This window comes from Sphaerodactylus townsendi, linkage group LG12 (assembly GCF_021028975.2).
Source record: "Sphaerodactylus townsendi isolate TG3544 linkage group LG12, MPM_Stown_v2.3, whole genome shotgun sequence".
In the NCBI taxonomy this organism is placed as follows: domain Eukaryota; kingdom Metazoa; phylum Chordata; class Lepidosauria; order Squamata; family Sphaerodactylidae; genus Sphaerodactylus; species Sphaerodactylus townsendi.
The window spans coordinates 299,860-324,471 of NC_059436.1; the positions used below are offsets into that span (position 1 = coordinate 299,860).

Genomic DNA, 24,612 nt, shown 5'->3' on the forward strand with positions numbered 1-24,612 from the left:
GCTAAAGCAGTATTTTTATGTGTGTTTATTTGGAAGACGTCCCACTAAACAAACTAAGACTTGGAACTGGTTGCCAAATAGCATTTATTCATGAAAAGGAATGTCTATACCCACCAACACCTTTTCTGGTGCCAACAGTGGGTGGAGCCAGGTGAAGGCTTTTGTCCAGCAAGGCTTCTGATTGGCTGTGGGATTTGATTGGCTGTACAGATTTTAAAAGTTGCTTGGTTAGCAGCTGCTGGTACAGCATAAGATCCTTCCTTGTGTGAATGAAGGTAAACTGCAGCAGTTATTGTGTGACAGGCTCTGCCTCCTGAAGCAGCCATTTTGTGGCTGTGCCAACCATATTGTGTTAGAGTTTTAAAGATACTAACAGGTGCAAAAAGGCTATGGAGCCCTGGTCTATTCTGCTAGTATTTTCATAAATATTTGCAGTTTGAGAGCTGAATACATTGTAGAACTTAAGTCGCTGTAGAAACACAAGCTCACCCACATGTTCTGTGTACAGTCCTGACAGGGTACAAGATTGAAGGACCAGTACAGAGACAAGGAGGAACCACAATGTGGCAATTTAAAGTGTGACCCTGGAATATTGTTAGTTATAAAAACGCTATAAGGTTTTGGATACTCTGTGTGTGTGTGTGTGTGTGTGTGTGTGTGTGTGTGTGTGTGTGTGTGTGTGTGTGTGTGTGTACACTTGCAACTCAGTGATATGTTCTGCACTATAATTTCTAATTTGTACAAGCAATTTTATATTCTGAACTCCCAGTTTATTCCAGTTTTGTAGATCAGGAATTAAAGGTTCTGTGAACTGTCTCTTACTCTAAGCAAGCCACCTTTAGCTATTGCTTGTTTACAGCCTTTTCTCAACAGTAGGACTGAAGGCTTTAATTGGTTTATGTGGGAGATAAATCCAATTAAAGTTTGCGTTTCCTGATGATGATGAATTCCTAACCCTACAGTCTCTCTTTGGAGCACCTGAGGCCCCTTGTTCTTTTGTATTTTTTCAAATTTTGTATGTTTTCCACAACATCATGAAGGTAAAAACTTGCTTTTTATATAAAAATGGGTCCTGAGGGAAGAAACAGCTTTTATGGGTTTTGACAGACTTGCCAGTGTAGGCTGAGCAGATTTGGGCCCTGCTTCTCTATAGAATCACTGTATTTCTCTGCTGCAGCCTGTTTCTTGGTTCCCAGAAAGGAAGGGTTGGAGAGGAGGGGTCTGCAACCTGCAGCTCTCCTGATGTTCATAGACTACAATTCCCATCAGCCCCTGCTGGCATTGCAGGCTGTGGAAAGCCAGTGAAGCTGGATAGTTGTGGAAGAAAAAAGGAGAAAAAGGGATCTTTGTGCTCTCCCAACAAATGTTGTGTATTGTGTCAGCTGTTTTCCCTTTCTCCAAGTATATTCTCAAGCTTGGAATTCACTTGACAGCACCTAATAATTGGGGATTCTCCTGAAGCCAACCCCTCCCGGAAGTGGGACTTTTAGAATAAGCTTGCTATAACTTCTGTATGCTGCAACTTAAATTCGCCAAAGTGCAGTTCATTTGAAATAAAATGCTCAAAAGGGACTGGAAAAGCTGAGAACATCTGTGTATTCATTGAAAAGGTTTACATTCCACTTTTCTTCTATCAAACAGCACTCCTGATAATATACAACTTAAAATTTTTTAAATTATGTACAGTTATTAGCCAGAGTTGGCTGTAGTTCCATGTTAATTTTCTTTGGGCTAGCACAAACCTGCAGCTGCTCACCTATTCCCTCTTTTACAGTGTGGAGGTCATAAATGGTAGGCCCTCCCTTTAGGGTTGTTTTAAGGAAAATTGATATAATTCAAGTGAAACATTTTGAGCACTTGAAACATGTAACGTAAATGAAAACGTATGTGTCCTAGAATCGATGCCACTTTTGCCGTTTGGCATGTAGATAGGGCCTGAAATGTCCTTTGAATCCAGACATACAGAACATTTAATCCATCTCTATTCATGCCCTGTGTGTGGGATTGTTTCTCAGTAGGGTTGGGGGAAAAGACATCAGTCGGCATAGTCTCCTAAGCCAAAAACTAACAAAATCTGTGAAGCTGTCAGTGCACTTTATCTTTGATTATAATCAGTGATAGGTGGTGGAAAAATGTTTATCCTCCTCCCACTTCCAGTTCGATTACTTGCGAAAGAAAAGGCAGAAATTGTGGACTAAAACCTGTCCAATGAAATGGAATTTCTCACTTGAACACAACATTGCTCCACTTCTTTACAATGATAGCAGTTGTTTTAAATGATCGCAGGATTATACTAGAACAAATAATGTTTTTATTTGTTTCTATACCCAATGGATGAGGGTAAGGTTCTAGCTGACATTCCCATTGAATGGTGCAAATACTTCTGTATTTCCCCTTCATTCTCCCCCTTCAACTAGACATAAGAACAGTTTTTTCCCGAATGCCATCACTCTGTTAAACAAATAATTCCCTCGATAATGTCAAACTATTTATTATATACTTATTATATAATTACTGCACTACTTTTTTCATCATTCCTATTACCCATCTCCTCCCACTTATGACTGTATGACTATAGCCTGTGCTGACATTTTATCTTATTTTAAGATTTTACATTTTATGCTTTCATTACTATTGATTGTTTCCTGATTGCTTACTAGACCTATATGACAATCATTAAGTGCTGTACCTTATGATTCTTGACAAATGTATTTTTCTTTTATGTACACTGAGAGCATATGCACCGGAGACAAATTCCTTGTGTGTCCAATCACACTTGGCCAATAAAGATTCTATTCTATTCTATTCTATTCTATTCTATTCTATTCTATTCTATTCTATTCTATTCTATTCTATTCAGAAAACTCCATCTCCCTCTTTCGTTCTCATTAAGGTGAGTCCACATAGCCTATTGTACTTGCCTTGGTTTTAGTTTAAATCCATTTGAAATGCAGGAATAATTAAACAGCCCGTTACTTGGGAACACCCAAATTACATGTGCAAAAGCTTTGCCAATCCCCAGCATCCCAAACCCTGAGCTCATGGCTCAAAAGGGCCTGGTGATACCATATTGAATAGCAGTACTAATAACAGGACTTCCATATGCCCCCAGAAAATATGTCACCGGTATCTGTGAGTGTGTGTATTCACAACCATGTGGTTTTGAAAAGAGAGGTTCTGTTCATTATACACACACTCCAGAAGCTAATGAACTAAATGTAAAGTGTAGTTCATATTACATTATGGAGATTTGGGGTTGTTGGTTACATTGCCTGAGGAAGTTGGCACTTGGAGTGGGGAGCTCAGCAGGGACCTTGTGCCGTAGAGTCCGTTCTCCAAGTCTGTCGTTTCCTCTTGGGGAATTGATATCTGTAGTTTGAGGTTTGCAGCCCTATATTACACAATGGAATGCATAGAGATCTTTTTGAAAGCCACTAAATTGGTGGAGGAGCTGATGGCTTGGAGATGTGAACTCCCCCTCCCCAGAATAAGCAAACCCCTGGTAACCTTTCACCTGGATTGTAAAACAGCCTTTCTGAATATTCCTTGATCGATTTGGAAACCGGATACAGGCACATCTAAGGGCAGAACTACATCCCCTGAGGGACTTAAAGGCAAAACAGAATGTGGCCACTGGGGCCAAAATGTAAATCTTATGCTTCCCCTCCCCCCAACCTGCTTTTACCCCCACTATGGAAAATTTACACGTACTTGTATTTTTCTCCACCAACCCTTTAAATTGCAATCTGCCTTCTTTAAAAACAAAAAAAACCAGACAAAAACTGGTAGGGGAAAGAACAATCACAGAGCTCGGCAAAATTATTTGGCAGAGAAGAACACTAAGAGAAAGTAAAGAATCTCTGATATGCAGCCTACCTTTTATTTTTATTTTTTAAGGAGTTCAGAGTTATGAGTATTTTGGGGGAACACAGACAGGGTCTACCTATAAAACTCAGTATTGTGAGAATCTTAATGTTTTTTTTTAAAGTAAAATTTTAGGCTTTCTTAAATGTAAAGGAGTATCATATTGGAGAAAGGCCGTGTGAGGGAAAGACATAGTAATACCCTTCTGTGTCTATCAGGTATTGAGTGTAGTGGGCATTCTATAGTGATGTGGGTCAATAGATATGCTAGTAAAACACTCTTTCTGATAATAACATCATGAAATTGCTTGTAAGAGTTGGGCTTCAATCCTAAGAATGCTTTCCTGAGAGTAAGTAAAATAGAGTAAAATGGAATTTGCTTCTGCAGAGTAGTGCTTACTCTAATGTTGGGGCCATGAGGGAGAGAGAGAGAGAGAGAGAGAGAAGTTAAAAGGCATGTTTGCCCCATCTCATTTTCAAAAAACTGGTTATTCGATAGTCTCTCAATTTAGGAATATCAAATTACAAGTTTAAACTAGACCTCCACCACTACCACCATTCCTTGCGCAACAAATGCTGCACGAAGCCCTTTCAGTGGCTGGTCCATGGAACTGTTTATACAAATCCTGTTATCCTGGGATACCTGCTGAATTTGCTTTGCTGTAAAGTTTGTTGACATGCTTGAACAGTAAACCTCAGTTCCAGCAAGTCCAGGTGCTTTTTCCTCACCTCTTTGATCCTGGGAGAAATGATCGCACATATAATGCCGGGGCTGTGATTGCTAAGGAGTGCCCTTCACAGTTCTATAAAAATACAAGGCAAATGACCCCACGTGGTCAAAATGGATATGTGGCTGAAACATTTGGGAATTCCTTGTTTGCAGAGGCCTGGATCTTAAAAATGAAGTGATAAAAGCCTTCTTGGAAGGTAGGGGATTCATGTGATTTAAACAATTTCGAAACCCTGGAAGTTGTTCCCAGCATATTTGTTAGGGAGAATGCTAGTCGAGAATTCTTGTCCCCGAAACCTCGTTTTCTATGCACAGAGTATTTTATATGCAGTATTCAGTCTTTTCATTGCCCCCCACTGAGAGCTGCTTTACCACACGCTGAGCTGTTTTCATTAACTGGGCCAGATACAGGGTTGTGATATTATGGTCCTGGGATGTCTCTGATGGTAGTGAACATGACAGCTTATGCCAAAATATATCTGTAAGTCTTTAGATGCCACAAACGTCCTTGTTTATTATACATGGGAAGACCACCCATTAATTTTGATTATATAAGACATGCTCTAAGGAACGCTCAAATATTACTTTGAAATGAGAAGATCTTACAGAGGCATCATCATGCCTTGAAAGACAACAAAGCTTTAATCCTCCTGCAAAATGCTTTTTTTTAACCTCTTCCATTTCTTCACCTTCCCTGCTGTGAAGGCTGTGTGTGGCAGTCCGCTTACTAGCTATAGAGCTTCAGGTAGGTGCTGCTTGGACTGGAGTTGGAGTTTCCATCTCGGCCCGCCATTTTGTCTTGGCCTTGATCAGATGCAGCCACTTGCCTTGTAGTGCAATGCTTTGCGGCTGCCTTTGGTCCCTAACAATGTATTTTAAAAAACAACAACAAAGCGCTGTGTACACCAGTGGAACTGTTCAGAAATAAATTCCACCCCAGCCTCTTGCTCCCTCTGCTCTTCCAAAAGACCTGCATGGCAGTTGAGGCCTGCGTCTTATTGACGATTGTGGCAGGACAACCTGCCTCCTACAGTGCTGCATGCTGCCAGAGTAATGCATCTGCAATAAACCACTCATGCCTTGCTTCCCCCTTGTTTTCCCCCTCTCTTTGTGTCCCCTAACATTTCCAGTTCTACCTAAATCAAGCCCTGAAGTGGAGTCTTATTCAGTTCACCCTGGTGACCTCCTTCAGTTGCGCTGCCGGCTACGTGATGATGTTCAGAGTATCAACTGGGTACGAGATGGGGTCCAGCTGTCAGAAAACAACCGAACACGCATCACGGGAGAGGAGGTAGAGGTCAGGGACGCCGTTCCTGAGGACTCAGGGCTGTATGCCTGCATGACCAACAGTCCCTCGGGAAGCGAAACCATCTACTTCTCCGTGAATGTCTCAGGTTTGTAGCAGGTCACCGAAGAACGACTGGTGCTTTCATTGGTGTTGGTCTAGCATCTGCTTTGGCTGTGAGAGACCTGCATTTGATACCCTTATGATCTTGAGCAAATCTCATTGAGTCTTTGACTCACCTGACTCTCAAAAGGTTGTTAAAATGAGAGATACTGGGCCTTGAATCTGTCATAGCATTGTGACTCAGAAGACTTTCCTCCAGTCTCAGATGCGTATGCGAATTGCTCATTGTGGAAAAAAGGCCTCTGTTTGGTATGCTCTAATGCACTCTTTATCTTTTTGTATATTTTTGTATTCAACCCTGGCACTGAAACAGCTGAAATTGAAGCCCTGCTTGAGGGGATAAAACCTTCACCCTTAGGGCTGGACAAGTTACTTCGCATCATATGGGGCTACCTGTTCCCTCATCTCTTAATGCTTTTCTTCAGTTGTGATGAGTAAATTTATCGTTGGAATTAGATGCCTGTTGAGTTTCCCTAATGATAAAAAGGGTATCCCCCTGGGCAAGCTGTGTGGCAAGTTCAAGTTCGGGTTGGCAGGAGAGACGAAATGCATGCATAGTAATTTAGGGTTGTTGTGGGGTGTCAAGGCCAGATTCCCCTTGCCTATCTCTAAGGCCAGGCCTCTAGCCTCTATATTATTGTAAGCCACCTTGAGTTGTAGAGATATGGCGGGGTATAAATGTAGGAAATAAATAAATATGAAGGGTGCCTTCTTCAGACTCCTTTGTTTGGGATACTGGCAGCCATAGCAATGACTTTTTCTTCAGCTCTGAAGCTCCCCCAATCCTTGCTGCGTACTATTTTGCATTATTACCTAAGGGCCTTTATGGAGCTTTTCAAACTGGGACGACTGTCTATAGTTCAGCCAGAAACAGTTACGAATTGTGCTCCTTTTTGTCCTCACCGGACAAAACATTTACAGGACTATACCACTTCTGAGTGCTGTTGGATGGACATCCAATGTTTCAGTATTCTCTCAAGCTTTCTCAAAAAGCCTTCTGCAGGCAAAAAATCAAGGGCCAAAGGGAAGGATTCTAGCTATCTCCAGATACGCTAGTGCAGGGATTTTTTTCCACAGTTTTTTTCAAACTTGCCATCCTCTACCTGTAGCTGCTACAATCCAGGAACTATTTTACCATGTGGAGGGGCTGTAAATCAGTGGAAGAGGCTCTGCTTTGCATGCAGAACGTCCTGGGTTCAGTCCCTGGCGTCTCCAGTTAAAAAGACCAGACAGTACATAGCATGAAAGACCTTTGACTGAGACCTTGAAGGGCTTCTGCCAATCAAAATAGTCTGCACAGATCTTGATAGACTGGTGGCCTACTTCAGTCTAAGACATCTTCATGTATATTCATGTGTAGTGTTTGTTGAGCCCTGAATTGTCAGATGGCAGCTAATGTGCATAAATCGATAGATATTCCTAGAAGGCCATCTGAACTACAAGAGTCCACAGTTTTGGCACTCTTTAGTAGTTAACCCAAATATTTGCACACTACCCAATCTATTCCACCCCAGGGGGGCTTAATTGTGACATCATACTGTACTTCAGTGGCATTGCAAATGCCTTTTACAGACCCATGTGGCTGCAGGAACAAGCCTGAACCTTCTTCCTAAGCTAAGTGGAGGAGTATGAGCTTGCTTCTGTTACAGTTTGCTTCTGATATCTTCAAGAAGCATCAAGTTTTGCAGACTTCCTGGGCCTTTCCAAGGCTCAGTGTGAGGTCAGTGAGATACTCTGTTCTGCTCAAGTTTTGAGAAAGTGGCACCCTTGCCAATGGTGAATTATTTTCTGGGCCTTTGCTCAAGGACATAGTCAACATTAGTACAATACTCCTCCCTTCTACTCTTCCATCTTTGTTTATAAGCCCAACTAGAAAAGCCACAGTTAGTTTGCAAAGAGACAACAGATTCCAACATGTCAAACTGATTTTCCAAAGATAGTACATCCCATGGAAGACAATGCATATGTGCATGTGTAGTTGAAAGACTCACAGCTGTATTTTAACCAATAGAAAGACGTCCTGATGTACTCTCTTACTGTCTCCTAACTCCTTGCAAAGTAGTACTAAAAACTGATGGCGGCCATCTTCTTTTTCAGATGCTCTTCCTTCTGCTGAAGACGATGACGACGACGATGATTCCTCCTCAGAGGAAAAGGAAGCAGATAGCTCCAGAATAAACCGTACGTGTGACCTTATTGGAGGAAGGGTGGGTTTTAAAAAGTACCTGAGCAATACTGAGCTGCAAGTCCTAAATATAGCCTGGAGTTTTATCAGGCAAACACAGGTGGAAACAATGATGCTTTTCCAGCTAGTTCTTCCTACTGGTAATCTTGTGCCCATGTCAAAACACAACCATTTGTCAGTTCCCTCACTTCTTGAGAGGGCTGCTCATAGCTCTCAAATTCTTTTTGGACAACGGGTATGTGGTCTTAGCCACATGTAACCATTCTATTTAAGTAACATCAGGTAAGTGAGGCACAGAAGTAGGCAGATATAACACAGACTGGGCAGCAGGCAGGTTCGTTGGCAGTGCAAACAGATAGTATGGTAACCCTTGATCCAGCTCTTGGAGAGCAGCAAATGTGAGAAGCGCAGGATCTGCTGTCTAGTGTCACTGGCTCACTCCCATGTCATTTACTGGTACTTTTCCAGAAGCCATAGCTCCCTACTGGACATACCCTGAGAAGATGGAGAAGAAGCTTCATGCCGTTCCTGCTGCTAAGACCGTGAAATTTAAGTGTCCTTCCAGTGGGACACCCACCCCTTCGTTGCGCTGGCTGAAGAATGGCAAGGAATTCAAGCCTGACCATCGTATTGGTGGATACAAGGTAGGAAGTACTGTTCTATGGTTCCCCAACAGCCAGTTCCAGAACAGAGTGTGTCCACAGAGTGGTTCTTCAATTATGCTATATTGAAGAAGAAGAAGAGTTTGGATTTATATTCCCCCTTTCTCTCCTGTAGGAGACTCAAAGGGGCTGACAATCTCCTTTCCCTTCCCTCCTCACAACAAACACCCTGTGAGGTGGGTGGGGCTGAGAGAGCTCCGAAAAGCTGTGACTAGCCCAAGGTCACCCAGCTGGCGTGTGTGGGAGTGCACAGGCTAATCTGAATTCCCCAGATAAGCCTCCACAGCTCAAGCGGCAGAGCTGGGAATCAAACCCGGTTCCTCCAGATCAGAATGCACCTGCTCTTAACCACTATGCCACTGCTGCTCAATTATGCTATATACTTGTCTGTTTCTTTGCAGTACACATTATTTAAGGCTATCATAGTGGACCATTAAACTACTGTGTTAGCATTCGTTATAATGTAGACGGAGGCTTCTGAATGTCCACTGTGTGGACAAATTTTTTTTCAAGCGGTGCTGCTGAAGAGGCAAGTAAACAGAGTCAAAGTACAAACAGGTAAGTTTCCATCCATATACAGCAGCCTTTTTGGGTTCATCTGCTGTATCCAAGGGCCTCATGCCATATGCAGCTTCATCATTTCTGAATTTCTTTAACAACAAGCAGAGGAGTTTGGCTAGATGTGCAACGGTGCAGAAGCCGTTCTGGCACTTGCTACTGGCCGCTGCCGGCTTGTTTTGGATGCCTCATCCCTTCGCCTCCAGTTAGAACAGCTTGTTTCCGTCCTGGGTGACTTGCCAGCACAGTATGGCCTTTACGCTCCCCACCGCTAACGTGGCTCAGCCCCTGTGTGTTAATAAAACCTCCTGTAGCAATAAACCATTGACACAGACAACCTGCCCTGATCTAGTTTTTCCTTCTTCGTCTGGTCAAAAGAATCTTTGCCTAAGGAGTCAATAGTGGCTTTAATGAGACACGAACGAGGCTCATGAATCAGACGGTCCCTGCTGTTTTCTCCTGGGATGAACCAATTGAGCAGTGGCTCCTTGTCACTTCCTGAAAGCAATGGCTCCCACCAGCAAAAGTCAAGCTGCAGCTCCTTTTGATTTAATCTGGCTCTTTAGGGCCCTCTTTTTTATTATCTTAGCTGCCTGAGCTGGCCTGTAAACTAATTCCCTTGGCTAACCTTGGTAGCAGCTGTAACAGTGATATGAATCAGCCCTTCAACTGTGGGATAACTTTTTAGAGCTTTGCCTTAGGAACGCTGTATGTTCTCATTGGCAAGGGTAGCTTAGGATCCCAGGTCATATGAGGGCAAAGTTGAAAGGCTTTGAGTAGCTGAGAATGATCTGGTGTAACTACAGTTGTAATAGTCCAGCCTGGAAGGGCGGTGCCTGTTTCTTTAACAAATTCCCAGGTAGCTACCTGTAGAATTTCCTTTCCTACTTGAAGCTCTTAAAGAAACAGGCACCTTTTCTCCAGGCTGAAGATTGACTGCCCTTGGGATAACTGTGCATGAATGAACTCCAGGGATTGGCTGATGTCCCAGGAAGTCCTACTGAGACACCAGAAATCCAGCCACATTGCAACTCTGTTGATTTCATTCCATTCTTGGGTGGAGTTCCCTGTGTATGGTCCAGAGGAAAAAAAGCAGGGAGGAGAGAGAATTAGGGCAGAGGATGTTGCCACAACATTGACATAAACTATGTGTATTTTTTTTAAGCAGCACCATTTTTACTGCAATTAGAAAATGTTAGTGCTTTCTTTCAAACCTGGAATTGTTCAGTAAATGATGCTGTTCCCCTTCATAAGTTTCTTTCCCCTCCCACTACATATGTGTACAGAGGTTTAAACAGTCAGGAGAATCCTGGACTATATTACCTTAGGCTGCTGGGAATGAATGGGAATCCATATATGAATGCTTGCTCACATAAACACAAAAATCCCGAGAATAAAACTTCTGTTTTTGTATTAGTTTATTTTTTTTGAAAGTATGAGTGAGGTCATCTCCACCTGATGCTGGATTTGGTGTTTGCGGAGTGATTGTGATTGTGCCAGTGTGGTGTAGTGGTTAAGAGCAGTGGTCTCTAATCTGGAGAGCTGGGGTTCATTCTCCACTCCTCCACATGAGCCGTGAACTCTAATCTGTAGAACTGTGTTTATTTCCCCACTCTTGCACTTTAAGCCAGCTGGGTGACCTTGGGCTAGTGACAGTTCTCTCAGCTCTCTCTCAGCCCCACCTAACTCACAGAATGTCTGTTGTGGGGAAAGGAAGGGAAACAGTATGCAAGCCATTGAGAAAAGTGGGATATAAATCCAAACTCCTCTTCTTCTTCAATGCGAAGTCCACACAGCCCTGGTTAGTCTTAGGTAGCTTCTTGCATGTGGGAGACTAGCTGGAATCCTTCCAAGATTAGTTCCTGTGCTGGTGAAGGGAACTCATCCCACTCGTCAGTCATATCAATTTCCAGATGTATCTGGAGCTGTGGTCAGCCCGGCAGCTGGCAGCAATTACTCCCCCTGTGTATACCAAAAGGGGAAAACATGACCTCAAAAGGCAATTATATGCAGTCTAGAACATGCAGCACAGGAGCTGGCAAGATCTTTGGCCTGTTCAGAGATGAAAAAGGCCTGTGTTTGATCAACTGCAGAAAGTGAGGGGGAAGGTTAGGCGCAAAGCTCACATGTGGACACACACACATATGCACACACATCTATCAATGTATAATCTTCCTGAGCCAGCGACGTCCTCTTCCCCGCAGGTTCGTCATGCCACCTGGAGTATCATCATGGACTCGGTGGTGCCGTCGGATAAAGGCAGCTACACCTGCATTGTGGAGAACAAATATGGGTCCATTAATCACACCTATCATCTTGACGTAGTTGGTAAGGAATCTTGGGAAAGGGAGTGGGGAAATTTCTTATGATGTTACAGGTGCATTTATTTCTCAGAAATGTGCAGTGGGCAGAAAAAGGAAAAACCAATCCTGCCTTCTGGTATTGTGGCAGCAAGTACCGCTGGATTGCTAACTATGCTTCTGTCACTGGCTACACCGCCCCTACCCCAAGTTGTGTGCTAGTTGGCTAAAAGTTCATTCATCTCCTGTCGACTCTGATGTAGCCAATATTATCCCACGGCACTTTAGAACACGGGGTGAAGAGTTGACTGTTGAAACCCAAGTAGGGAATCTGACCTCCTCAAAGAGGCAGGCAGGATCATGGCACGTTGCTCCATAAATTGAAAGAATAGTAAGGAACTCTGTGTGTACATCTGTCCAATAAAGTGCAGAACTGTAAGAGTTAAGCAGTATTGCTTGCTTTGTGCCTTATTTTGTTGTTTTGAGAATTATGGGAAGGGAGTTGAACTTAGGAACCTGCTTTATGCTAACTAGTCTGGCAACATCTCTTCAAAGTCATGGGAGGCCTTCCCCAGCCCTGCTATCCGAGAATGTTTTTAAAGCCGACATGTTTGGGATTCAACATGTGGCCTTGTGCATGAAAAGCATGTGTTCCACTACTGAGCTGTGACCCTTCTCTTTGAAATTTGAGATTTAGTGAAAATAGAGACGTAAGAATTTTCTTTCTGAATGAGACAATCCGGGCAGCAGAGAGAGTGGCTTTTAAAAGGGGTTGGACAGGTTTATTGGGAATCGTTCTGTGAGAATAGTCCTATCAACTGTTAGTTACTATAATTAAGTGAAGTTTTCATGTATAGCAGTAGTGTATCTCCGAACACTAGATGCTGGAGGCAGGTAATATGGCAGAGCATCACCTTCATAATCCTGATGGTAGCTTTGCAGAAAAGCCACAATTCAATGGCAGAACATGTGTTTTTAATGTGGAGAATATTGAGGTCAATCTTTTGCATCTCCCATTATAGGATCTTGAATACCAAGGGCAGGGAAAGATTCTTTGGTGACTGAGCCTCTGAAGAGTCACTACTGGAGTGGACAGTGCTGAGCTAGGTGGACCAATGGTCTGATTCGGTGTGTCAGCTTCATATGCTCCTATGAGCTTCTCAGCAATATCTGCCACAGTTAGGAACAGAATGCTACTTGAGGTCAGCCTTGCTGATATGTTCCCACCTGCCCCTAGATCAGGGGTCTGCAACCTGCAGCTCTCCAGATGTTAATAAACTACAGTTCCCATCAGCCCCTGTCAGCATGGCCAATTGGCCATGCTGGCAAGGGCTGATGGGAATTGTAGTTCATGAACATCTGGAGAGCTGCAGGTTGCAGACTCCTGTCCTAGATGCTTAGTAGTTCTGTGACATCCTAAGTGCTTGAAAATGTCTGGTCACTTGGAGGTTGTTTCACATGTTTCAGACTTTCAGTAGTTGTTGGTTTGCTCCAGCAAGGCTTCTCTTCAGGGGCGTAGCTTAATAAAATGGTGCCTGGGCTAGCCCAGGTGTTATGCCCCCCAGCTGTGTCCCGTCCTAATCTCCCTGCCCAAGAGGTTCAAGGTAAGGCGCAGTTGAGACCAGGGAGCAGGGCTCGCCCCACCCCCAATCTCCATGTAGAGATGGAGATGGGAAGCAAGGGCAGTTGGGTTTCACCTGCGCCCATCTCCACGAGGGGAGTGGTGCCAACAGGTTTCCCACTCTCGATCCCCACGTGGAAGTTGGGAACAGCAAGAGCCAGTTTGACCATGGCTAAAAGCTTGAGCCAAGCCCAGTCTCAGCCAGGCGTCAACTTGGATCTGGCCACTATCCCCCATCCCCTGCCAATGTTCTCAGGCGACTGTGTATTGCTGCCTGTTTCTTTGCTCCTTAACAGGCATATTATTTGTATGACTAAGAACTCCTTGTATGTTGCTGATTATCTGAAAAGGGTTTGAGAAAGGGAGAAGGTGAATTTTGCTTTTTGGTTGCCATTTTGTGTGAATTGTGGCTATCCTGGGAAGTGCATCTTCTTATCATGGCAGACTAGCTTCTTTCAACTGTGTGGGCCCCTTTGTTTTCCAATCTGAGGTTTTAATTCATTTCTAGAATTATTTTCATGATAATTTCATGGGCCGGATTTTTATTAGCCTTAATTCCTAACCGGACAGGCTGATCTCTGCTTGTTCCACTTGTGGAGTTGTTCTAAATGCCACTAAATGAACCATTAAGAATGCAATTTAATTTGATTACATTGAGCAAACTGAAGGGAATTGTCTGCAAGGAGGAACAAAGGGGTTTGTTAGCGCTCACTCACTACAGTAGCTGGCTCTTTGTTAATCGGGTAGGCCCTCATTAGGTTTGTTTGACCTTTGACCTTCCAATGAATAGGTAGCCATGTTTACTACCTTCCCTGCACCCCCTAAATCCCAGCCCTTATTCAATGACAAGAATTTCACCTGCCTGGTTTTCCTTTACTGCCACCAGTGGTGTTTATCTTGCTTCTTTCAAGTGTGGGGAAGCCTCATTCATCAGCAGAGGTGACAATGGGAGAAAGACCCTGTCAGGGTTTTGAACCAGGAACCTCAGGAGACCTAGTCCTGTGAACCACTTGGGCTCTATCCTAGATCCTCATTGTGAAACAGCATAAACACAGGGAGCTAGAACTCAGGGAGAGATAGACTTCATCTCTTCAGAGGATTATTCAGGTACTGATGGGATTAGGGTTGTGCAACATATTGTTGGCATGCATTAGGAAGCCTCAATGTTAGCTAAGCCTGTATATTTGTTTGTTGGATTTAAAAATATATTAATGTCTGAACAATCTAAATATTAAAACTTTTTAAATTCGTTGAATATAAAACAACAAGGACTTGCAGGGGATATTTCATTTTTTTGCTTCCTTCATTATTTTCTTCCTTTCTCCCCCCCCCCCCCTCCTCTCCCCCAATCTTCAGCTTTCACTCCTTCCTTCCCCAAGCACTGTCTCCCCTGGAAAACAGTGGCGTAGATGCACAGTGCTGATTGCTGGGCCAAGTCTAATTATTCAGTGCCAGTCTATGCCTGGCCCATTTGTACATTGGGGGACACACGAGGATGTGCATGGGGTACCTAATTTTCCCCTATATCCCCTTCCCCACACTATTTCCTATTTCTTCCTTCCTGGCAACCCCCTATCCTCCTGCTTCCTTCTCTTCTTCCCACCATCAGCCAACCTACCTGTTATTTGCTCACCCCATCTTCAGCTATACTTATTATTTACTCACTTCATTTATACCCAACGTTTTTCCACAATGGGGACCAAAAGCAGCTTATATCATTCTCCTCTCCTTCACTGTATCCTCACAACAACCCAGTGTGGTAAGTCAAACAGTGTATCAGGTAGAAGGCCAGGCTAGACCTTCCCAACATCATTTTCTGTTACAAAAGGAGTTTCTATACCAAGCATTGCAATTATTAAATGATTACTGCACCACCAGCCTGAAGTGGTACTGTCCAGGAGCAGTTCTAGCTGCTCCTCTGCTGTTTTGTGTTAACTTGTGGTTCAGGACTTATTCCCCCCTCCCCCCACCCCACTCCACCAGCTGCCACCTGTTTCCTTCTCTAGACCCCAATTCCATTCCAAGTGTCAGAGTTGCCTTTTAAGGGTATTGTAATTCAGCTGCTGAAGAAACAATGGAAATCCCAAGAGCATTTGGTAAGCTATAGGGATGTGTAGTCTGTCTGTTCCTGCTGGCTGTTACTGACCTGGATTTTGATGTGTCAAATGGACTTAAAACTGCTCAGAATCTTCTGCAGTCTCCTTGTCAAACTGTCATCCAAGTCAGCTGAGCCCAGGTGGCTTCGTTTCTTCAGAAGAAATGTGAAAAGGAAAGCAGCTTGTGTAGGGGCGGGGGACAAAGAAGCGGCTGGCAAGTGGGTGTGCAGCAGGCAGGTGAACTGCTGTTGCTTACTACTGGGGGGAGGGCTAGGGGAATGGCACAGTGTGCTCCCCATGTGACACGTTAGCGTGGCACCTGGGTCATCTGACCCTTTAGCCCCCTCGATATGCTACTGGCTTTGATCTACAACTAGATCTCTCAACATGTGATTTTAGCTGTTCTAGGAACATGAAGGGTGGGATATGAAACAAGGCTTTGGAAGGGTGGGGGTTAGGGTTAGGATACTGTGATTTGGTGGTTTGAGTGTGTAAGATTAGGGTTCAGTCAAGTGTATTAAATACAGCACAATAGACCAGCACATAGACCCAAATGTGCTTATCTTTGTTTCTTGCAAAAGCTTAAACCAGGCATGGGATGAAGGGCCATTTCTATAAAGGTAACACTATGAAGAGGAAGAGTTAATTTCCCCCCTAACACTGTGGCCCCAATTCATATTTCACACATGACCAATGGCTCTTTTTTGGAGCTGAATTACATGTCAGGTGATCTGGCAAGTTAATTCATGTGGAAAACAAGGATGTGATTTTAGGTCTTTGACCGCTTTCTCAACTTCAGTGGCAGTCTCCACCTCAATCCTTCTAACCAGCAGCTTTGAGGAGTGACAGAAACATTGTGAGGTTTGTTCCTGACTGGTTTGGGAAAGTTGTGAAATACGCAGAGTAAGTTTGCTCTCTAATTCAAGGAGAATTTTGTTAAGAATCAATGGGAGCTTTTGACAGAGGACACAGCAGTCCTGTGATATTTACTTCAGGAAATGGAATATTGTTTTAGTGGAATATGATTTTACAGGGGGGCACTCATCAAGAAGCCTTCGCAAGGGGGATTAGAAGAAGAAGCATTCCCTTCACATTTTTAATAAGCAACTGACTGGAATAAAAAAAAGTCTTGGCTCCAGCCTCTTGGAATGAAGGGAAAAAATAACTTCTTAATCCCTGCTTTGTCACATCACAAGTGAAGATGTGAGGGTTGCAGACGGCTGCGGGGCTTTCATTTCCGTGCCAGCTTGCCTAATTCTCTTTGTCTCTGTGGAGTTGTACTCAACTTCTGATCTGCACCTGACTAGTTATTAATGTTCACTTGATTTCCTCTCAGCTCTCTGGATGAGACGAAGGAGGAATCAAGTTGGTGAAATTTTGGCCTTATTTCTTGACCTAATTTTTTTCAGGATTTTGAATAAATGCTGCGTTTGGCACTCATGCATCACCTAGGGGACAAAATATCCCCTCGTCCTCGGGCGCAACAATTTTGGTCACGGGGGCTTGTGGCACTTCCTCCCCCCACAGACTTCACTCATCATCATTGGCACTGCAGCCTGTTTTACACAGCAGCTACTTCATTGGTGGGCAGCTCAGGGCTGCTCTTAGCCCTCACGCACTTGGACGTATTCCACTGGGCTGGGGTTCCACCTCAGTCTATTTAGTATTAGTGAGCTCCGCCTCCCTCTGGAACCAGCGTCTTTGCCTCTAGGGTGTGTGGTCATGCAATGAAACCTCCTCTCCCCTGCTCAGAAGGGAAGGAACGAGCCCGGGAGGGCAAGCAGCAGTAGCACGGGCACAGTGGGGGGAAAGAGGCGGCCCTGTCTTTGGTTTGAGTTCTGCCTGCTGTCAGACTCACTAACAGCTCGTGGTCCCTCGCAGCAGCCATGGCTCGGCCAGAGGACAGAGAGGTTTGTTGCCAGTCCATCACTACCCCCCCACCCCCCCACACCGCATTCCATCAGGAAGTTTTGTTTTCCCTCCCCCCCCAGCCCATCGCCTCCCCAACAAATGGTTTCCCACCCGTTCCTTTCTATGGTCAGCCTCCGCCAAGCTGGCTCAGCTAAATGGGCGACCTATGTGGAGAGGCAGCAAGAGGCGGCAGGAGAGGCAGCCCACCAGGTGTGCAGGAACAGGCAGCAAGGCCCACGGCTCGGTGGCCTGCTCCTCAACTATTGTGTGCCAAACAAAAGAGCAGAGTTTGCAGCCTGCCTTGCAAAGAGGGAGGAAAATCCCCTGTTTTAGAGCCACCGCCTCTCCCAATCCTGAAACGTTGTCGGTTTCTCGAGCCTCAGACTCAGCTAAACCGCGCTTTGCTTACCCTTGACCTGGGAGGCTGGGCAACTGGAGGCAACCACGGGAGTGAGATTTCCCCCAGCACCTCCCAGGTCCGAGGTAAGCAAGAAACGCAGTTTTAGCTGAGTACACAGGGAACGAGAAATTGAGCACTGTTTTCAAGATTGGGAGAGACGGTTATTGTTGGTTTCTAGTCTAGGGATTTTTCCTTTCTATGAGCAAACAGAAGCCCGGGGTTGGAGGAGCAGTCGCAAGTTCAAGCCCATCGCTCCCCCACGGCTTTGCTCCCTCCAACCCCAGGCTTCTGTTTGCAGCTCGCCTTTGCAAAGAGGGAGGAAAAATCCCTGCTTTAGAGCCAGGGCTAAACTGTCCCCTCCCAATCTTGAAACGGGGCTAGCTTCTCAGGTTTCCTCGAAGGGCTTTGGCGTGGCCGCTTGGCTGCCCTCCCCTGAGAGCACCCCATCACCCGAACTCCCCAGTCTCAGCCTCTCAGCACCCCCCCCCCACCCCTGGGCCTCACCTAAATTAACATGTTTCAACTTGGATGAGGTAAAGCACTTCCCTTTCTTACCTCCCCCCCCTGCAGCCCTGCCTAATGTCTCTGCAGTCCTGGACACTCCCACCTTATAACTCCATGAGGTGAAACTCTGGCCTCCTCCCACTTTGAATAGTCTGTACAATCCCCCTCAACTCCCTCCCTCGAAAGTACATTATCTGAGCTACTTTTTTTTTCCACCTCCCAGTCCCAGAAGTTTGCCCACCACTAAATATCCCCCCCCCCTTCCCTTTCATGCTGCCAGGGCTTGTGGGTAGATATGCTACTGCTTCTTTCAACACCACATATAGCTTCATTCCCCTGCTCATTCTGAACTTCTTGTACTCCAAGTTCTTGCAGACACCATCATTTTGTCTGTACACTGTGATACCTAAGATTGTTCCCTCTGTATTAGTTGCCCTATTCACACCTGATGTAGCCAATGCCATGGTTAAGGAAAGGGGAAAGCCCCCCCCCCCCCCCCCCCCCCCCAATTCTCGGGGCATGTCAGTGTGGGATTCTAATCTGCATGAAATGACTGTGGCCTGAAACAAAGATTGCTCAGACTGGTCCTCTCTAGTTGATCTCTCAGAAGCTAAGCAGGGTTAGCTCTCATTGGTAAATTTTGGATGGAACTCTGCTTAAAGAAACTAGGTCATTGGGTAGAGGCAGGCAATGGCAAACCACCTTGAACATCTCTTGTTTTGAAAACCCAACAGTGTCACCATAAATTGGCCATGACTTAGTGGTATCTTCTTCACTACTCACCACTGGTGAAACAGGGTGTATGAATTGCTATAGGATGGCAGAGTACAGGATTTGATTTTGGGTATGTGTGTCAGGATCTGCCAAATAGTTCATGTTCCTTGAATAGATGTACTAGTCCAGTATAAACCCTGGGTTTGAGATCCTTGTATTTGACTAAAGGCTGTCAGGACAAAAAAAAGTCTAGATAAGTGCCTGGACCTTGCTGGATTTAATCCTGCTGTTGAAATAAGATGTATGCCTAAGGAGGGGGACTGCTGTTTAGATAACACTAGTTTAGTGTAACTAAAACATAATGTAAAGTAACTAAACATAATGTAGTTCCTTTGGAGAAAGATTCAGCTTGATTTATTCAAGTGTTTCAGCCCCTGCAATGTGAAAGGAAAAGTCATTCCATCTAGGGAGATTTGGTAAATTGCATCTTCCAGAGAGGTTTGTTCCTTTCTACATATGCATTCCTGCCTTTGCAGCCATACACAACGGGGTAAGGGATCTCTTTATATTATTCAATTATTCTTAAAAAACTAAATCTCAGAATAAAGAGGATGTAAAATCTTATTAAGGTATAAGTAGACTTAAAACTAATTTCTTAAATCCGATGTGTTCTATAACTTCTGTGAACTTTTCTTTATTGCAAGGAAAATTTACCATTGACATCTTATTTACAAAAAACAAAATTTCTTTGTATTGTCAAAGGCCTCCTGGCTGATTCAACTGGTTGTTGTGGCTTTCTAGGCTGTGTGGCTGTGGTCTGGTAGATCTTGTTCCTAACGTTTCACCTGCATCTGTGGCTGGCATCTTCTAGAGAGAGAAGTGTTAAGCAACCAGCCCAGTTTTGTGGTTTCCAAGGATTTTACCCTTGTCTCTACTGTTAGTTTCCATTTGAAATTTCCAGTTTGTCCCCCCCACCCCTGCTTTGTGCTAGGCTGTTACTTGCTAACTTGTTTTGTCTCACTTTTAAGTTTGTTGTCTTAGCTTTTAAAAAAGAAAACAACCTTTCTTTTAGAAGTGGTTTGTTTCCTTCTCCTGTAGTTCTTAGCAGTCCTGGCAAACCTGTGGGTCTCCTAATTTCAGTTTTTTTTTGGGGACTGGTGTTTCGTCGTGTAGTGCTGTGTGGATTTGTAGATTCAGGGCTTGTAATGTGCCTTGATGTCCATAGTCTATTAGGTGTTGTAGAGGGTTTCATTTAAAAGTGGGGAGGTGTGTAGCTGCAGGGGAAGGGGTGTGTGTGCCTCTGTTCTTCTGAGGGAAAAAATGCTGCTATTCTCTATTTGAAGCAGTGAGGTGGGATTGGGGTGAGGCTTGCTGCGCCAAGCTGTCCCTGTGGTAGAGATTTCACTATGCCTGCTGGGTCCTTGCCCCTCAGTAGGGGGCACCACCACTTGTGGGCTGCTGCTGAGTGTCCTGACAGGAACCAGTCAACTTGCTGAAGTTTGCTTTTAGAGGCAGTTATAAAACGAATAGTGAAGCTTGCTGCCCATAGAAATGAGCCCAGATTCCAAACTTCAGCAGCTGGCTGGTTCCACCCCTACTTGGAATAGGTTCTGAACTGGGCTTCTTAGATAACTTGGGGTGCCTCTCTTAGTGTCATAGATGGAGTTTCTTGTTCATAGGTTTTAAACATACTTCAGATGAAAAGCAGTTATTCAGGGTTATTCTAAGACTATGTTTCTAAGTTAAGTTATTTCAGAAGACTGAGTTCATGTCAGTTAAGTGCCTTTGTCAGTATTAAATTCAATGTGTGTAACTACTGTGGAAAAAAATATGACTTGAAATTTGTCCCTGTCCCTCTCCCCCCTCTCTCTCCCTCCCAGCACTGTGCTGTGTTTCCAATGCTGGGGTCAATTGGGGTGCTGGATAGAACACCTAGGTCGGTTTTCAAGCAGCAGTGATAAACATTTTGAAAGCATTTTGGAAAAAATTAATAAAGGTTTGATTTCTGCTGAGTGGCATGGACTATTGCCGCAATTGAGGTACGTTCTATAATGTGATGGTGATTAGAAATGACCTGGTGCAAAGAATCATTGTTTCATCAGCAATGGGGGGGCTTAAACCTGTAAAGTTTGTCCCCGGGCTAGTTTTGTCTAGGTACTTTCCCTGTGCGTTTGTCTAGCATTTGTATACGGGCTGGTTGAGATTGCTTCCTGCCCCTTTTAAGCTTGGCCCCATGACCACATAAGCACTGATTCGAGATTGGAACCCAAGCTCATATCAGAGCTGCGGCTATAACTCCTTTCTGTGCAAACATCACCCTCTTGGGAACTACGAAGATGCTACCATACTGGGGAAGGTCAGAGGGCAGTCTCAATATGGTTCTCTTTGGTGTGGGCTTTCTGACATTGGACTAACCAGTGGCATAGCACCCCGGGGGGAAGAGGGTTGCGCGATGCACCAGGAGCGCGGTGGTGCAGGGGCGTGGCGGGGGCACAGAGTGCACGCGTGCACCAGGCGCAGTTCCTCCTCGCTCCAGCCCCTTGACTAAACTGTGCACTTCTCACCATTACTCAGACCATGGTTTGCTTGGCAGAGTGCCAATTACAGCTTCAACATGCTCACCAGACATGACTGGCTGGCTAGAAATGTCAGAAATGGCTGACTAAAATGAAGATTAGAGATAGTCTTCATGTTGGTTATTTCATTATGGAATACTCATTCCTACAGCCATCTGTGGGTGCTCAGTCCTTTTACTTTTCAGCCCTATAGGGTGCGGCATGTTTGTTTGTACCATTAACATGATGTGAAATCCCCTCTTTAATTAAAAAAAATTCACTTTTTGAATAGGTAATTTGTCGATTTTGCTGATGATGTGGGGCTTTCCTCACCTTTTATATTAGACATTTTAATGCTGTCCATTTTTGAACTTATCTAGTTTTAAGAGATGTTTTAAAATATTTGTCTACTTTTATTGTGTGTTCTGCTGCTTTTAATTAATATCACCCACTTTTATTGTGTGTTCTGCTTCTTTTAATTCATCTTATGGAGTGTCTGTATATTTTAAAATAAGTTCAGAGTTGTTTTTTCAAAAGGACTTTCCTGGTTTTAAATTGAACCGTTCTCTGGGTTGGTGTTTTATGATGTGTTTTTATCGTTCACGTTTTTGGATTATGTTGGCCCCTTCCAGAACAATAAATGGTTGAGAGAAAATGTATATAAATATTTAAACCAGATAAATTGCAATAAATATTAGAAGCCCATTGAAAGCCAGCTGCCTGTCTGATGCCATTCTCTGCTGTGTCTCTTTCAGAGAGGTCACCACACCGCCCTATCCTACAAGCAGGGCTCCCGGCTAACAAGACTGTCTCCCTGGGTAGCAATGTAGAATTTGTTTGCAAAGTCTACAGTGATCCTCAGCCCCATATCCAGTGGTTGAAGCACATTGAAATCAATGGAAGTCGAATTGGGCCAAGTAGTTTACCTTATGTGCAGGTTTTGAAGGTAAACAGACTTGTCTTGGATGGTATGCTTGTCGTTAAGATGGAACTCAATTTGCTTGGGGCAAGACTGTTCTGTTTGGAGGAAGCAGAAATCTCTTTCCAATTAAACTGATCTGCTTGATCAGCCAGACAAACTCCAGTAACCTAAGTCAGCAATTTACAGTTTTTTCCCCCTGTTACTGCAATATTGTGGGAAGTGGATGGACAGCTCCTGACCTCTATAATTGTTACCAAAGTAGTTCTGCACCAGCTGGCACATGTAATTTGTCACCCAGTAAATCAAACTCTGTTATTATCCTTTGTTGCAAAATGTGGGATTGTCAAGAACCTGCCCACTGGCCACACAAAGCTGATGTGATGCATTTGGCCAGTTTGTGCGTAGTTGTACAAGCCTGCATCTCTCCCTCCCCACCCTCCTTTCTGAGGTGGAGGTGAGCCCTGGAAGTTGCTGATGGCATAGAAATGACTTCTAAGGATAAGGAGAGCAAATGTGATTAAGCTTGAATCAAGGCGGCGGAGGGGGGAGTTCAGATTAATGAATGGGAGGCAATCAAGAGAGAGCTTCATTCAAAAACGGCAGCCTTTTATCAAGTGCTTCGAATGCCACCAAAATAGTACTATAAAATAAGATAAATGCAAAGTACTGTAATAACAAAGAAATCTGTGACAAAGGTGAAAAATCAACTGAAGATGAATGGTGGGGAAGGTGATGGGTTGTCATTTTTAAAATAGCAGTTTGTTTTACATGTGTGTTATTCCATGCTAGAGATCAGATATAGCGCTTCTATATTTGACCAGATTTTTTTTAAAAGCGGCATAATAGGGTGAGGATCAACCATTTATTCATCTTCTCCTAGAGTAGAATCACCAGGGTCCATATTCTAATGCTCACCAGCATGGCCACCACAGTTACAGAGGCTGATGGGAATTGTAGTTCCTGAACATCTGGAGAGCCGCAGGTTCCCTACCCCTGTCCTAGAGAAACTGCATCTGATGAATGTATCCCTGCCAAATAGTAACTATACAAGTCCCTTTGCTCATTTAGTACCAACAATATTGTGAGCAGGGCAGGAGGGAGCAAACTTGTCCCTGCACGGGTTTCAGAGGGTAGATCTTCAGTTGGGTGTTCCCCTTACTTTTGGGTTAAAGTCACAGGGAATGTTAATGTGATTTTTGTTGTTAATCTCAGAGCTATGATGCCCATCTGCTCACCACCGAGTGACTCCTGTGTTATTGGTCTGTTCTAGCATTCAGGAATTAATAGCTCTGATGCGGAGGTGCTGACCCTGTATAATGTGACAGAGGCTGAAAGCGGGGAATATGTTTGTAAGGTTTCCAATTATATTGGTGAGGCTAACCAGTCTGCGTGGCTCACCGTCACCAGACCCATGGCTGCAGGTAAACGGGAAGAATGCCACTTTGGGGTTCTTGCTTGGACTGTCCAGTCCTTTTAGTGTGGTGGAAAAAACCAAACTCTTGTGGCTCTCCTGTTTCTGCTCTGTTTCTGGTGCCGTAAGCCATGGAAAAACCCTCGGAGGGGCTGGTCAGCTCAGTTTTGTGCCCTCCTGTTCTTCTCCCCCTATAGATCATCCAGACTTTCTTTACTTTCCTGTTGTATCAATTAAACTCTTAATTGGGAAACTCCCCCAAATCCTCCTGCTAAAACATCAAGCCGAGGGCCAGTGCATCAACTTGTATTCTTGCCAGGGTTGTCAACCAAATAATTAAAACTTGTTCAGTCACTTGATTTTTTAAAAAATCTATTACATACATTTGCATGCTGCCAAAATCTCACTATCGGTTGCATGTTTGTAACATTAATGTGCAGCCCCACCAACTGAAAATTGGCCATCACTGATTAGTTAATCTGTCAATTAAATTCACTAAAACTTGCCAACCCTAGTTGTTGCAGAGCTAATTTTGATTTGCTGTTCTTCCTACAGAGAGCTAGGGGGGAAACGCAACAGCTCTTGCTTTTCCCTGTTCTAAGCAGGCCCCATTTAGCAATGGCACAAACTCTCTTCCACTCCTCCTTGCATGCCAGTTTTATAGTCAGACCCTTTTTCTCTTCTCCTCCTATCCTACTCCTTGCTCTGCCCATTCCCTTCCTATGAAACTAAGCTGGCCCTCCTTGCCGAAGACAGTTTTTCCATGTGGCCC

The 24,612-nt window shown here is 44.2% G+C and overlaps 1 protein-coding gene across 5 annotated transcripts in view; it reads left to right on the top strand.

Annotated features, from left to right (window-relative positions):
- Window positions 1–24,612, top strand: part of FGFR1 (fibroblast growth factor receptor 1) — a 163,307-nt gene that overhangs the window by 116,223 nt on the left and 22,472 nt on the right. For 4 of the 5 annotated variants that reach the window (XM_048511968.1, XM_048511965.1, XM_048511969.1 and 1 more), the window contains exons 3-8: window positions 5,724–5,987; window positions 8,099–8,182; window positions 8,655–8,830; window positions 11,611–11,734; window positions 22,263–22,453; window positions 23,700–23,850. In XM_048511968.1, the coding sequence (XP_048367925.1) occupies window positions 5,724–5,987; window positions 8,099–8,182; window positions 8,655–8,830; window positions 11,611–11,734; window positions 22,263–22,453; window positions 23,700–23,850 (990 nt within the window). The remainder of the gene's footprint in view (window positions 1–5,723; window positions 5,988–8,098; window positions 8,183–8,654; window positions 8,831–11,610; window positions 11,735–22,262; window positions 22,454–23,699; window positions 23,851–24,612) is intronic. The other variant, XM_048511970.1, reaches the window with a different exon arrangement.